This window comes from Triticum dicoccoides, chromosome 7A (genome assembly GCF_002162155.2).
Source record: "Triticum dicoccoides isolate Atlit2015 ecotype Zavitan chromosome 7A, WEW_v2.0, whole genome shotgun sequence".
Taxonomy (NCBI): Eukaryota; Viridiplantae; Streptophyta; class Magnoliopsida; order Poales; family Poaceae; genus Triticum; species Triticum dicoccoides.
The window spans coordinates 628390065-628405694 of NC_041392.1; the positions used below are offsets into that span (position 1 = coordinate 628390065).

The following is a 15630-nucleotide window of genomic DNA, read 5'->3' on the forward strand; positions in this document are numbered from 1 at the left end:
CAGTCCAATACTCGCCTAACTTCTCCCACTTAGATACTTAGCTGCAGTCAGGCACTTGCCTAAGTTTGAAAAATCCTACCGAGTGGAGAGCAATCCTCCCACTCGGGGGCTTAGCTGCAGTCCAGTACTCGCCTAAGTTCTCCCACCTAGAGACTTAGCTGCAGTCAGGCACTCGCCTAAGTTTGAAAAAACCCTACCGAGTGGAGAGCAATCCTCCCACTCGGGGGCTTAGCTGCAGTCCAGTACTTGCCTAAGTTCTCCCACCTAGAGACTTAGCTGCAGTCAGCCACTCACCTAAGTTTGAAAAAACCCTACCGAGTGGAGAGCAATCCTCCCACTCAGGGGCTTAGCTGCAGTCCAGTACTCGCCTAAGTTCTCCAAACACATCTCAATCCTCAAGGACGACGAGGGGCAGGTCGACTGCCACCTTCTCCTAGAGAGCTTCGCCACAAATACAATACGCGATTCATCCCGCTCTACAGTAACGAAGTACGGGTCGACTGCCCCCCCACTCTTCTCCTGGAGAGCTTCGCCACAAATACAATGTGCGCTCTGTCCCACTCTGCAGTAACAGGGTGTGGGTCGACTGCCGCCCGCCCCTGGGGAGCTTCGCCACAAATACAAGGCATGGGTTGACTACTTCCCCCTCCTCCGGAGCTGTGCTGCGAATACAGAAAGTTGTCTCGAATAAAGGTTGGGTTCACTCAGCAGGAGATTCATAAAGATATTCAGCGGTAAACTAAGTTCAGATAAAATCCTAAAGGTTCTGGATCACGGATCGAGGTACTCAGGCATGCGACCTGAAAAAGTTTAACGGTTACAAAAACCACTCGGCATTCCGAGGCAAATTTAAGGTGGGACATAAGAGTTTGTTCACTCCGCGGGAGGAGGGCTGGCAGGCTCGACGAACTCATCCAGGTCGACGCCGTCGGCTATCCGAGTGGCTGCAGCGATGAAAGTCTCCATAAAGGTTCGGAAGTCATGCTTCTGGGTGTTGGCGACCTTGATTGCTGCCAGCTTGTCTTGTCGCACCTCCTTGCAGTGGACATGAACCAAAGACAGAGCCACATCAGCGTCGAACTGAGCAGAAGACTTCTTCCACTCCTACACTCGGTCAGGGATTCCGTTAAGACGAGTCATCAGAGACTCGAGATCATTTTGGAGCGTAGCCTCTGGCCAAAGTGCCGGGTCGATCCATGACATGGCGACCTTCAGTCGAGTCAAGTAGTCCACGACACCGTCAATGCGAGATTCCAGTCGGAGCAAATTCATGGCAGCTTCATCTTTCACGGGAGAGTTGATTGGATCCAAACCTGGTTCGATCCGCCTAGTCTCCTTCTCAAAGTTCTGGCAAAACTCTGCATTCATGATCCAAGGATAAGTCAATTTTCATACACTGAGTCGACACAAAAAAAAATCAGTCGGAACTAAATGTGCACCTTCAAGCTTGATATACAACTTCTTGGCAAGGCTCCTCAAGTAGCTCTCCAGATCGTCCCTCCTGCGAGCAATGCCTTCCATCTTTTCGTTCAGGTTGAGGTTATCCTTCTTCCAGCATGTACACTCCCTGTTGGCTTCATTCGGAGCGGTCTTCAGTCTGGTATTCTCTTCTTCTAACTGGCCGACCGAAGCCAGCTTCTGTTCGGCTAGAGCGGTCTTGTCGTCAGCCTCCTTACGGGCAGCAGCCAAGTCCTGACCCTTTTTCGCCAGAGCTTCTCTCAGTTTTTCTGCAAAGAAATGATGATTGATTTGGAAATAGCAGAAGGGTACTCAAGCCTAAAACTAACCAGTCGACAAAATAGTCTTACCTGCGGCGCCGTCTCTGGCCTTTTGCAGCTCTGTCCTAGCCAGCTCCAGATCAAGGTTCAGTTGAATCTGCTGCTTCTCCAAGTCAGCAAAGCGAGCTCCAAGATCGCAAGATTTCTGAAGTCAAAGGTGAGAAGTTATTTTACAGCGAAAAACAACAAAGGCAATAAATACTAAGACTACGGTCGACTGCCAGCAGTCCACCATAGCCTCGGGGACTACACCCAGTGGGTGCACTTAGCGTGCCCCCACCGGTTTTGACCCCACTCAACCGGCCCGCCGAAGTCGAGTCCAAAAAAAGGAGAGAAAGAACTCAGACTACAGTCGACTGCCAGCAGTCCACCGTAGTCTCGGGGACTACACCCAGTGGGTGCACTCAGCGTGCCCCCACCGACTCTGATCCCACTCGACCAGATCGAGTGGAAGAGACAAACTATACATTCGACAAAATACTAAGACTACAGTCGACTGCCAGCAGTCCACCGTAGTCTCGGGGACTACACCCAGTGGGTGCACTCAGCGTGCCCCCACTAGTCCAAGAATTCAATCGACGCACCCAGTGGGTGTGCAGATGCAAAGATTTTCGGAAAGACTCTTCAGGTAGCATATCCTAACAGAACAAGCGGCAACCAACTAACCTGAACGTTGCTCTGGAGGGCCTTGCTGGCATCATAGGCGGCTTGACTGGCGTCCCGCACCGCCTTCATCTTCTCCATCATAATGCCCGCTTGACGAATGGCTTCCCTAGCAGCATTCACCTCGTCCTCCGGGACACGATGGGTCGCAAAAATTGAAGGCGGGTCGATAGGGGCCTGAGTAGTTGATGAAGAAGGCAAAGCACTCGACAGCGGCTCAGCGAAGGTAACAGGACCCCGATTGACGTCGCCAGTGTCCTGAACAACTGGTTCCGCCCTCGGCGTCGTCTGTAGCGCCCCGCTTGCAGGAGCTCGCCTGTTCTTCCTCATCAAAGGCCTCTCGGGCTCTCCTTCATCATCAGGGAGGTCAATAATGTTGGGAGTTGTGCAAGGTTCAAATTGCCAAAAGCACGTCACCCAGTGATGCATGATACAGTTGAATCGACCAAAAAAAGATAGTATGGCAGAAATCATACCCGGATTAGAAGTGACCGCATCCTCCATCGCCTCATCATCATCCCTGTAAGCTGAGGTTCCGGAAGTGGCAACGCTAACAATTCCAAAGTTTGTCCAGTTAAAACAAGAAAAACAAATAGCGCGGAGCGTCGAGTGAATACAAGGAGAGACACTCACACGGAGGCGACAGGGATATCGATCTTGATCTTTGGCAGCGCCTTCCGAGTCTTCGGCTCTGCAACTTTGGGGTGCTTTGGCGCCTTCCAAGTCGGGGTTGGTGAAGAGATCCGAGGGCGCTTCGAAGACTGACCAGCCGGAGCAGTTGCCTTGTCGCGAGCACTCGGCCGTTCTTGGTCAAGCTTGGATCGCCTCTTCCTGCGAGGAGGCGACTCGACTTCTTCTCCAGCGCTTGAGTCGTCGCTCCCTCTGTCCCCTTCACCATCGGAAGCCCCCTCGCCATTTTCGCTGCCACTCGCCTCGCCTTCCAGAGCTTGCTCTTGCTCCCCGTTGGGCATGGAATACATTTCAATAATGGCCTGAAAGAAAGCAGGGAGAACAAAGTCAGTCGATGCAATACAGACGGCTGCGCGAGTGAACTCAGATTACAAGCAAAAACTCAGAATCAGACCTGCTCGGGTGCGTGGGACTGGTCGAATGGAGGGACTCTCCTGGCTCCCCTGGGATTGTCCTTATTCCCGTTAATGCCAGACAACCACTTCTCCAGCGTGTCGTCGTCGACCTCCTCCGGGTGGATCCGAGTGGAGTCTTCAAGACCCGAATACATCCACATCGGATGGTCTCGGGCTTGGAGAGGCTGGATGCGCCGTTGAAGGAAGACCTCCAAGAGATCCATACCAGTGACCCCGTCGCGAATAAGCTGGACCACTCGGTCGACCAGCACCTGCATGTGCTCCTTCTCCTCCGGGAGCACCTTCAAAGGGGATGGTTTTTCCACTCGATCCATGGTAAAAGGAGGGAGGCCAGTCGATTGCCCTGGCGTCGACTGGTCTTTGCAGTAGAACCAAGTCGACTGCCATCCGCGAACTGAATCGGGGAGAATCATGGCCGGAAAGGAGCTTTTTCCCCTCGTCTGGATGCCAAGACCCCCACACATCTAGATCACTTGGGTCCTCTCGTCACTTGGATTAGCCCTTTTCACTGTCTGGGAGCGACAAGTGAAGATATGCTTGAAAAGACCCCAGTGAGGTCGAAACCCAAGAAGTTCTCACACAAGGAAATGAACGCGGCAAGATAAACGATTGAGTTGGGGGTAAAATGGTGGAGTTGAGCCCCAAAGAAGTTCAGAAACCCTCGGAAGAAAGGATGAGGAGGCAAGGAAAACGCACGGTCGACGTGGGTGGCAAGAAGAACGCGCTCACCCTCCCGAGGCTGCGGCTCGGATTCCTTCCCCGGAAGCCGTGCCGCGTCGTAGGGGATCAGCCCCCCTTCGGCCAAGTCGTCGAGGTCATCTTGGCAGATCCTCGAGTGGATCCAGTCGCCCTGGATCCAGCCCTTCGGCAGGCCAGACCGCGAGGAAGATCCGCCCCGGCTGGTCGCCTTCCCCTTCGACTTCGCCGTTGCCTTCTTGGCCCGCTCCAGAGCCGCTGTCTTCTCCCTCCCCATTGTCGCTGGCGAGGCGCGTGCGGTGCGGTGGTGTTAGGGCGAGAGCGAGTGCGGCGGAGGGACGTGAGGGAGAGAAGAGGTAATGGGATGCACTGCTCGGGGGACTCCGGTCTAGGCGCTTTATATCAGGCCGCTCCCGAGTGGCTGAAGGGTAGGCCCAGGCGGCCCTGTCAAATCCCGCAACGACCGCACGAGCGATACGTGGCGAAAAAGATGGCGCGGAGATCGAGGCGGCTCCGCTCTATCTCGTCCGATTACTGCGGCCTCCCCCGTCCCGCGCGCTTCCCAAAATTCGGATCCCACTAAATCCGCGGGCAGCGAATAACTTGTCAGACCAAGGATCTCCTCCACACCATCACTCGGAGCCTTACAAGTAAGGAAACCCACTCGACAAGGAATTAAGAATGGATCAAGGCGACTGGAAAGGAAGTTGCTGCCATCACTTAGGCCCGTTGATCTGAAACTATATGCTCACGACATGAAAAACGAGTCGGAGAAGCTCTCAAATCCTTCCCCACTCAAACCTCGATCCATTCGGGGGCTAATGATGAAGCTATGTACCTAGGGTAGGGTCATGGACCTGTCCTACCTACCCTACCCGAGGACATCTCTAGAAGAAATCACCTTTCAATCGACTTGAAGGTGTTCCACTCGACAGACTCGAAGACACTCGACCAAGAAGCAATCACTCGACCAAGATCCAACCACTCGACGACCAGGAGACCTAAAGTCACTCCGCACGCTAACGGTCGGTCATTAAATAGCTTTTTATGGTCATCATAGCACTTTATTACTAGCATTACCAGTAACGCCTCGCCTTAATGAACATTGAACCCTTGGTAACGTGGGCTGGCCGGGGGCCTGGCGCACTCTATATAAGCCACCCTCCCCTCCGAGACAAGGGTTCGCACCTCTGTAACTCATACACGCATAATCCAGTCGACCGCCTCCGGGCTCCGAGACGTAGGGCTATTACTTCCTCCGAGAAGGGCCTGAACTCGTAAACCTTGCGTGCTTACAACTTCTCCACAACTAAGATCCTGCCTCTCCATACGTACCCCCGTACATCACTGCCAGGCTTAGAACCACGACAGTGGGCACCGCTTAGGTGCGTCGGCAGTTGCAGATGGCATGCCCCTCTTTCTCCAGATCGGATGACGACGGAGACTTTGATGACGTTCTCCCTCTTTGGGGCATCGTCTTGGAGCGCCGGTTCACTGTGATATTTATTCCTTCTGCTCTCTCGAAAAGTTCTGTACCATGTGAAACTTCATATTAGTATGCGACATATATCATGAGGGAAGCTGGATGAATTTGTCAAGGAAAATACAAAACTGCAGTGAATATACTGCGGCCAAAAACAAGGAAAAACAACGCTCTTGACATCACAAAATCTACTAGTCTTTTTTGGATCTGACTGCCTGCAGGTTTGTCCTCTGCAGTTTTGCTGCTCGGCACGCTCACGCTACTCTGTCACAATCTCCTGTATTTACCCACGGTTCACTCGCAAATGTGCATCAAACATTCACAATCACCCCAAGGTGATAACGACTGGACATGCGGTGCTTACGCTTGGTCCATTTGGCGCTATCGTAATGTTGTGATCTTCGATAAGATAGCTCCCTCCACCGCCTCTCTCCTAGCGGCAATTCAGGAAGAGGCACGCTCCTGGACCAGCGCCGGAGCCAAAGGGCTTAGCACTATTATTCCTGTAATGTAACTGATCTTGTAGGGCTGAGCATCCCATTCCCCTGCTCGCTTGCATCGGGGTAGCGCTTTCTTGTGCACGCAACCGCGATGTAAACTTGTACTTTCTATCCCCTATCAATGCAAAGATACGCTTTCAAGCGTATTCCCGAAAAAGAGTTAGCTCTGTCAGACAGGAGTGAAAAACGTGTGATTGTATTACTATAATACCGTAACATTTTTCAAAACAAAAAATTAGACAAATGGAAAATGGATGGCAGCAGGCACAAGCACCAGGCAGGAGTAGGATGGAACAAGCAAACCGACGTGAGCGTCGCAGAGTCCAAGAGCCAAAGCAGTGCAGAGGAAACATATGTCGACGTGTGTCTTTTGCTCTCGCCATGATTACGTACAGCTGGTTGCCATTCGCCAACCGCATGCAGATGCACGCACATCGCCGTACGTCCGTCCGCCCGCGTCGCCTTCCGCCTGCGCCCCGGCCCACGGCCGTGCGTGCGCGCTCCGCACCACCAGGCCATGGTCACCGCTGCTCCGGTGAAATACGTACAGCGGTACAGTGTGCGTAGGTCCGGCCGGTCGACGGTAGGCTGCGGCCGGCGCGGCCATGAATGCCACGCATGAACGTCGCACCTGCCAAATGATGAAATAAACAATCATTTCAGTGCCGTCACTGTGCATCGCGAGAATTGATCGAATGAGGAGAGCTGGTGGAGAGACGTGATTTGAATTTCCTATGGCAGATATCAGATGTGGGACGATATTTTAAAGACCTTTGCCCTGTACCTTTGTACTGTACGTACGTGTGCATGCAGACTGTCACAGAGTCCACAGTGCGGTGGGACGAGCCCCAGCAAGCTGCCACCGGAGACGCGACGAACCTCGCGTCGGTGGGGGGCTGAGCTCGGCCTCGTCTCCGGCTTCCGTGCCACGAATGAGATAAGGCGGTCTGGACCCCAAATGAGATAAGCAAAGCCGGCCTGGGCCGCACTGTGGCTGCGCTGTGCGTGGGTGGCTGCGAGTCAGGGTGCAAGCGGCGCGGGACATCCCGCTCGGCCGCCACGCCGCCCCGCAAAAATAGCCCGCAAAATGCCATTGGGCTGACCGCCTCGTGTGTAACGGGCCTAAGCGGTCACGCCGCTGAGTCCAACGGGCTTGCCGCAATCCCGCATATCCCGCATAAGTCCTAACCTAGCTTCGAACAAAAAACGTAGTGCCTACCCACGATGGCGGCGACGGCGGCGGCTGCTGCTACTTCGCCCACCTGACGCTTCTCCTTCGCCACCTCCTCGACGACGGCCTGCTCCTCGCCGCTGACGCCCTCCACCTCCCGGCCACCCTCGCCTCCGGCGCCACCGCCAAGTCCCCTCCCAATTTGTGTGCACGCCCCGACGGCCTGCTGCGGAACTTCGACGTCCTCGCCGGGTACGGGCTTCCCCCCTTCCCCTTCCCCTTTCTTGCTCTGGTTCAAAGTTGCGTCCTCGCCCAGCGACTGGTCCACTGGTTGATTAGTTACGGGGGATTCATCGTTGCTGCGGTTTCCTGATGTCACGGATCTGCTATTCGTGTTGTTAGCCTGGTAGGCTGTGCTTGTGGGCGTAGATGTGCAAGAATCTTGGAGCGGTCGATTTGTAGGCTGCTGTCCCTTTGTTGACAGAATTTCAAGCCATATAAAGTGTTATCATCTTTGGTATTCTCATTAAGTTGATGTATATGATGCAGTGCTCATGTATATTTTGCCTGGGTGTAGGTTCCTTGCGTTCCTGTGATATACGGTCAGAAGAACTCCTTGTTTATTGAGCAATCATGGTGGTGTCGACGGCGCCATCTCCACATCGGGACTGCCCTATTGAAATCCTCGATGGAGATGTTGTCCCTCCACTGCCTCCCTCACATGCTGAAGCTGTGGTTTCTCCGTCGCTTCCCTCCTTGATTGGAGCTGTTGTTTCGTCACCTTCCGCTTCAGCAAGGGCTCCGGCAACCTTGCCGCGCCCTTTCCTATCCTCCAAGAACAAAGGGCATGCATCCAAGAACAAAGGGCATGTGTCAACTGATGAAGTCCATGCAGCTGCAACACTTTGTTCCCTTGTCCCAATGACCCAAGATCCTCACCAAGGTACATGTAGCTCCCTTGCCTTTTAATCTTGATGGGTCATCTACTCTCTGTTTGTATTAGTAGCTTGGACAGAGAGAGGGCGAACTGAGATAGTTCTTTTGAATAGTTCATATGTTTACATACATGAGAGCTCAAGAACTACTAGATGTAGAGATTGGAAATGCAAATGTTAACTTATATATTATTTGCAATTGGGCCCAGTATTGTTTGCAACCAGATACAAATTAATTGAAAATTGTGCTCTTACTTATGCATTATTTGTATGATTGAAAACAGGTTACTTAGGAGAAAAGCAAAGACTCGCAAAGAAGAGCCTGAGGTCACTGTTACTGGTGCCCATAGTGGGATCCCCAGGGGTTAATGTCGTGTTATCTCAGGCATCTCCAAGATTAGGTGTGAAACGATCATCGCCAACACTGCCTCAGATTCCTCGTAAGTTTTAATGTCTATTCTGCACACACGTTAAGTTTTAATGTCAATTGTGCGCATATCGCAAATGTCTTGGCATAAGTTATTTGTTCATCTCAAATTCCTTAGGTCTTTCACATAAAAGAAAAAGAAGGAAACTTAAATCTGAAATCTGGAATGATTATGATCCTGTGTATGATGGCAACAAAATCAAGGAAGCACACTGTAAATATTGCAAGAGAGTTTTTATTTGTACAAGAATAGCTGGTACTAGTCAATGCATCAGGCATTTGTTAGTTTGTGAGGAAAGAGCCAAGGTCAATGAGTTTCTCGACTCGGTTAAATCAGCCATGCCACAACCTGATCCAAACAGTGTAGAAAAATGGAAAAATGACCCCGACAGAGCACATTGGGAGTTGATGAGGATGATTGTCGTTCATGAATTGCCATTCTCCATAGTGGAATATGATGGGTTTAGGCGATTTGTGCATAGTCTGAATCCAACATTTGAGGTGGTGTCTAGGACGACAATAACACTTGATTGCCTCCTTCTATTTGATGAACAAAGGACAAAGCTTCGAGACGCTATGCAGAACTTAATCTCCCGTGTCTCTTTAACCGCCGACATGTGGACTTCAAGTCAACTCAAGAGCCGTGGATAATATCAGGGAAAGCATCAAGTTTGTTAGAAGCCCCCCCACTCGGAAACAGAAATTTAAGGAAATAGTTGCACAAGAAGGCATTGCTTGCAAAAAGAGCCTATCTCTGGACGTCCTTACACGGTGGAATTCAACGCATTTGATGATCAAAATAGCCCTGGAGTATAGGAGAGAATTTGCCGCTATGAAGTTGCAGGACACCACATTTACATGTCAACCCACAAATGTTGAATGGGAAACGGCAGAATCTGTTTGCAGCTTGTTAGAGGTTTTCCTCGATGCAACTATGGTGGTGTCCGGTACATTATATCCAACATCTCATTTGTATTTCCACGAACATTGGAAAATTCATCTAATATTGCAAAGAGAGACCAAACATAAGGATATTGTCATCAAATCCATGGTTGAAGCAATGCAAGAAAAAGTTCATGAAGTATTGGAAGCTGTCATTCTTGACCATTTGTCTTCCGGTCATACTCGACCCCAGGTACAAGTTTAAATTCTTGGAGTTCTGCTTAAAATCTGGACTTGAAAGTGATGCAACAAGGTATCTTGCTAAAGTGAAGAGAACATTCAAAGATCTATTTGTTGAATATTCTATGCATGAGGGTGAGTCAAATATGGGAAATGATCAAGGAACCAACAATGTTGGTACAAGTATTGATAACCCATGGGATCAATGGAACAAACAAGTTAAGCAAAATCAAGAAAATCGAGCAAAGCTGAGTGAACTTGACATTTACCTAAAAGATGATGTTTGCCCGCAAGAAGATGGGTTTGACATACTATGTTGGTGGTCCAATAATGCACACAAGTATCCCATAGTATCTCGGATAGCAAAGGATGTATTGGTTGCACCTGCATCTAGTGTAGCATTAGAGTCGGCCTTCTCCACTGGAGGAAGAATACTCAATGACTATAGGACCAGATTGCTTCCTACCACTGTAGAGGCATTAATCTGTATAATGGTAGTGAACATCAGTTTTTGTCAAGGTGAGATACATAAACATCGGTTTTTTCCCTGTTTACATTTTTTTGCTCTGTTTTAGTTTCAGGACCTGAAACTCTGCATGCTTGTTTCTTTTCCTTGAATAATCACAACAGCAGGTTAACTAGTAAAATGCATTTAATTTCCACAAAAGCTAGCTAACTTATATACATATTTTAGTTGAAGTCAGAGCTTGCAAACTTTCTTATGAGTTTAGTTTGGCAGTGAAGTTCTTTTTTAGAAGATGAGATACATAGCGGTTGGAGACAACTTCCTGTTCTTCTCTCGAGTGTATTCTAATTTCATCCATTGGCTAAATATCGTATACCTTATTCATATGCAGAACCTCCGTTCAGTATATTTGGAGACCCTCGGCATCAGTAGCAGTATATTTGGAGACCCTCGGCACCGGCATCCGCAGCAGTATTAAGCCCAGAAGATCAAGCTTTTTGTACAAGTGACGAAGCATCTGAAGCTTTTTGTATATTATCAGTCACTTTCATATCAGGAGTCTCCTGATTTAGCTATAGTAGTTAATTGAATTCTTGCTATCTTGTTGAATTTAGCTGTAGTAATTCATGCCACTTACCTTTTGCAGTAATATGTTTTAACACTGTTGAGTTTACTGAATGAGAATAATGTTTAAGAAATCAAAGGGTTCTCTTGCTGTTGTACATACTACTAGTTTGCTGAATGAGTACACTGATGTGCGCACATTGCTGTCTTGAAAGGCTGAAACAAGCAGCTTACCGTGATACATGTGGCTCTTGTAGTCTTGTGATGAATTTGTGACTGTACAATGTTGGGACGGAGCTGTACAGTACATGTGCCTGGCGGGTCTTTGCGGTCACATGCGGGCTGCCGCATTGTCCGCTAATAATCATGCGGCTTGAGGCGGGCAGCCGTGTTGGCCCGCTAAACCAGTTGGCTCCCGCTTTGGCGTCCGGCGGGCAGCCGCAACCCGCCCCGCTTGCACCCTGAGCTGCGAGGGACCCCGAAGGGAGCAGCAAGGCGGCGACAGCACGCGCCGGCCGGCTTCCGGGTGGTACACGCGCGCGCTCGATCAGGGCATGTACGATGGTGGCATATGGATACATCTATACCCCTATATAGTGTGGGAATAACTTTTGCTATCAGCCGTTGGATGTGCTCAATCCGACGACTGTGAATTGGCAAATCCAGGAGCTGCTGGCCGTCAGATCAAGTCATGTGCTGCACAAGATCCTTCCACGTGGACATGAGTGAAAAGTTGAATTCGCCGCGTGCGCGCTTTATAGGGACTCCAAGGCGCGCAACTGTAGTCTGGAACCAACTGGAAGCTCCACCGACAAAATTACCTCGACTGTTCCGCCGCGTGACTGCTCATACCACCGCCAAGCTCATCCCCTTTGTCGATCCGCGTTTCCTGAACCGAATCAAACCACCCCATCAATCGCACATCCGTCACACCTTAATCCCCACCCTTCCAATCGCTTCTCCTTCTCCCTCTCCCTCTCCCTCACCAATCCGATCCTTGGATCCGGTCAGCAGATCGCGCTACGCTCCTCCCTCTACCTCGCCACTCCAGCCGGGGCATCAATTCGCGCTAACCTCCTGTCATCATTGAGCTGCTCTAGGCGTTTATTCTCGAACACAAATCCGGTGTGCTGGGTGTCTTCTCGCCCACTACAATATCCCGTGGATATAGGAGGGATCGTTGGAGAGCTGCACGGGTGCTACTGGAATTTGGACCACGCACTGCCGTACTGGCCATATATCATTCAATTTCACCAAGTTGAGGAACAGGTATCGTATAATAATTCTGGTATTATAGCCAGTTTTTCTTGACTTATTGATTTGTGTCTTCCGATCCTACTTAAATCAAATAATGTTTCGCATTATAATTTTTGACCACCAACTGTTTGTGTTTATGTGCACAAAGCCTTTTGTTTTTCTACATTGATGATTTGTACAATCCAGTCAAGGGGATATCAAATAATGCAAATATCTAAATTTCGACCTTCAAGTGTTTGTGTTTATGTCTATAAGCTTTTCGGTTTTTTAAGTCCGATCTTATATGTTGCCATACAAGATAAAACTATGAGAATTTCACATTGAACAATTTTTTGATGGTATACTTTGTCATGCAGCGACTCGATTTAATTTGTGTAAGATCAGAACTCATATATGAGGGCAGGCAAGGAAAACTTAAACAATCAATTACCAAGGTCGCTTGGATTACAAGCACATGATCCATTTAGAGATATCACTAATGTGGCTGATTGCCGACAATCATTGGAAGATAAATCTGGTATGGAGTTTGTCTCATATGATACTTTTTTTTTCTAAAAGTATGTACACATGAACAATTATAACTTAGTAAATTAGTGTTCACAGGTTGTGTCCAAGCATCCTCTTCAGCACAAGGTTTTGTTCAGTCTGTGGGCGATTCTGTTGCTAGAACTCAGCATTCGGTAAATCCATTTGCTGTATATAGTGATCATAATACTTCCTCAATTGAGTGTAGAGGTGCTGGGCCAACAAATGCTCTTGAGAAAAAGCGTTATAATAATCGGGAAAGATACTTGCGTATGACTCCAGAACAACGTGATGTCTATCTGCAAAGAAATCGCGAGTACAAACGGAGTAGGAGGCAAAATCATGATACATATAGCGATGGTATGCAATCTGCAGTTAGCCATACCAGTAGAAGTAGCAATGGTGGAACAAACTCATCAACTCAAACAAGTAAAAAAACAAAAGGTATTTTTTAATTTAATTGGTATTATTTCTTTGTTGATAATATCATTGTAAATGGTGTAATCCGGTGTTTCCTGGGTACAGTTTAACGAGTTAATAAATGATAATTATGTCCAAGAAAACTTTCAAAACATGTATGCTTCAATATTTAATCCTTCTCTCACCATGCAACTTTTTTTTACATCAATACAGTGGCCGCAACTGGAGATCCAAGCATGCCTCCATCTGATAAAATTATCTTTCAAGAAAGTTTAGTCAACCCAGTTATTGGAAGGCAGATCATGTTAAATCCATTTGTCTTATCGACATCACATTGCACTTCTGAAACTACTGTTTCGCAAAAGCAGATACCGACAACATACTTGATTAATAGTGGTGAGGACAATATAAGAAGATCGTCTGATGGTGCGAGCTGTAGCACTGCTACACGATCTTCTATGTATAGAAAAAGGAGATGTGGTCATGTGTCGACAATTGTTGGTAAAGATAAGCAGGCAGCAACATACTTGGACATGGGAAATGATTATAAAAGAAGAAGACTGTCTAATGGGGGTTATAGCAGTGCTTCACAATTTTCGTGTGGTACTGCATGTTGTATCACTGCACAAAAGGAAAATGGATATACATGTGACTTGCTTGACCAATATGTTCCTGTGCAAATGCAACACCATGTCACCAGAGAACAAGAAGACCATGACAACACCATTTACATGCCAAGGGATAATTTTCCTGCTGTACAGGGTAAGTAACTTCTAAGCTATGGAACAACAATTTTGGTTTTTGTATCTATCTTTGATATATTGTATATTTCTGATTCTGTTTTTATATAAACTAACACGTCTAATTTCCGTGAAATGATATTATAGATGAAACTAAGCAAGATGAAGATATGGCTGAAAACAGTGATGAAGATGAAGAAGGAAATGTATTCCTTGGACAAGGTAAAAAAATAAGTATGTGTATATTATTTGATAAAAACAATATAATATATTTATCATCACTGTATTAATATTTTATTTTTAAAACAATGGCAGGTTTTGAATATCTTTCATATCGAGCACTAAACCGTGATATTTGTGGAACACAAGTTGACTTGTACGACCGTATATATCAAAATTTACCCGCTGGTCATCATGTTCTGAAGCCAATGCCTAATTGCATTCATTGCAATGCTAAAAGGTTCCAGTTTGAGAAACCAACATTTTGTTGCATGGGCGGAAGGGTCAAGATAGTAATACCCCATGTTCCTGCTGAAATGCGTCGACTGTACACGAGCCAAGATCCAGAAGCAAACTACTTCCAAGATAACATACGGTACTTCAATTCTCACTTCTCTTTTACCTCACTTGGTGTTATTTTGGACCAATGATATTGCAATAAAAGGTCTGGTGTATACACTTTCCGTGCACAAGGACAAATTTATCACCGAATCGACCAATTGGTTCCAATGGAAGATGGGCCCAAGCATTTACAGTTATACTTTTATGACACAGATGCAGATTTGCAGCATAGGTTTCGTCACTCGCCTAATCTTGATAGGGCTCTTATTAAAAAATGGGTGCGTATACTTTCATCAAATCCATACGCCCAAACATTTCGAAGCCTTGGTTCAGTGTCAAGTCTTGATGAGTACAAAATTGAGCTGAACACAAGCATTTCTTTAGATCAGCGGGTATATAATGCACCTACCGCGTCACAAATAGCAGCAATCTGGGTAGAGGGAAATGACCCCCAATGCCATTTTGACAGGAGCATTATGGTATATGGAAAATCAGATAATCCACAATATATAAGAGGGTACCATGGTTGTTATGATCCACTATCTTACCCACTATTTTTCCCTAACGGGGAAGTTGGGTGGAACTTGAGTATTCCAAAAGTGGGAGCACATTCTGTTATTAATATTAGTCATGAAGAAAAAGAATTGAGCGAAGAAGGTAAAATGCATTTTCTTATGATAATCGAGTAGTCATTCTAAAATTAATGTTTTAAAATAATGTATATAATATAAATATTCTTTTTTCCCTATATATAGGGCTGGATTGCAATTTTGGTCCATGTGTTTCACCAAGGGAATATTATTGTTATAAACTGCAAATTCGGGATGGGGAATTCAATGTCTTACTCTATGGAAAGCGACTTACGCAACAATATATTGTTGATATGTACATTAAGATTGAATCCATAAGATTAGCATTTTATTTGAAGCCATCAAATCAAAGACTCATACGAGCAGATTTGTATCAAGGACTGGTTGATAGTGTTGTAGCTGGCGAGACACGTGCATGCATGATAGGCAAGCGCATTGTGCTTCCTCCCACTTTCATTGGGGGTCCACGGGACATGCGTCGGAGGTATCTAGACGCCATGGCTTTGGTCCAACGATTTGGAAAACCAGATATATTTCTTACAATGACATGCAATCCAGATTGGGAAGAGATAATAAAAGAGTTGGAACCAGGCCATTACCACAAGATCGACCAGATTTAGTGGCAC

At 47.5% G+C, this 15630-nt stretch overlaps 1 protein-coding gene across 1 annotated transcript; it reads left to right on the plus strand.

Moving 5' to 3' along the window:
• The first annotated feature begins 7543 nt into the window (after positions 1-7543).
• Positions 7544-10976, plus strand: LOC119328694. The gene is made up of 4 exons (XM_037601670.1): positions 7544-7649; positions 7975-8340; positions 8617-8772; positions 10739-10976. Exons 2-4 carry the CDS (start codon positions 8031-8033, stop codon positions 10777-10779), a joined length of 507 nt encoding a protein of 168 aa, XP_037457567.1. The 5' UTR covers positions 7544-7649; positions 7975-8030; the 3' UTR covers positions 10780-10976.
• The last annotated feature ends 4654 nt before the right edge of the window (positions 10977-15630 follow it).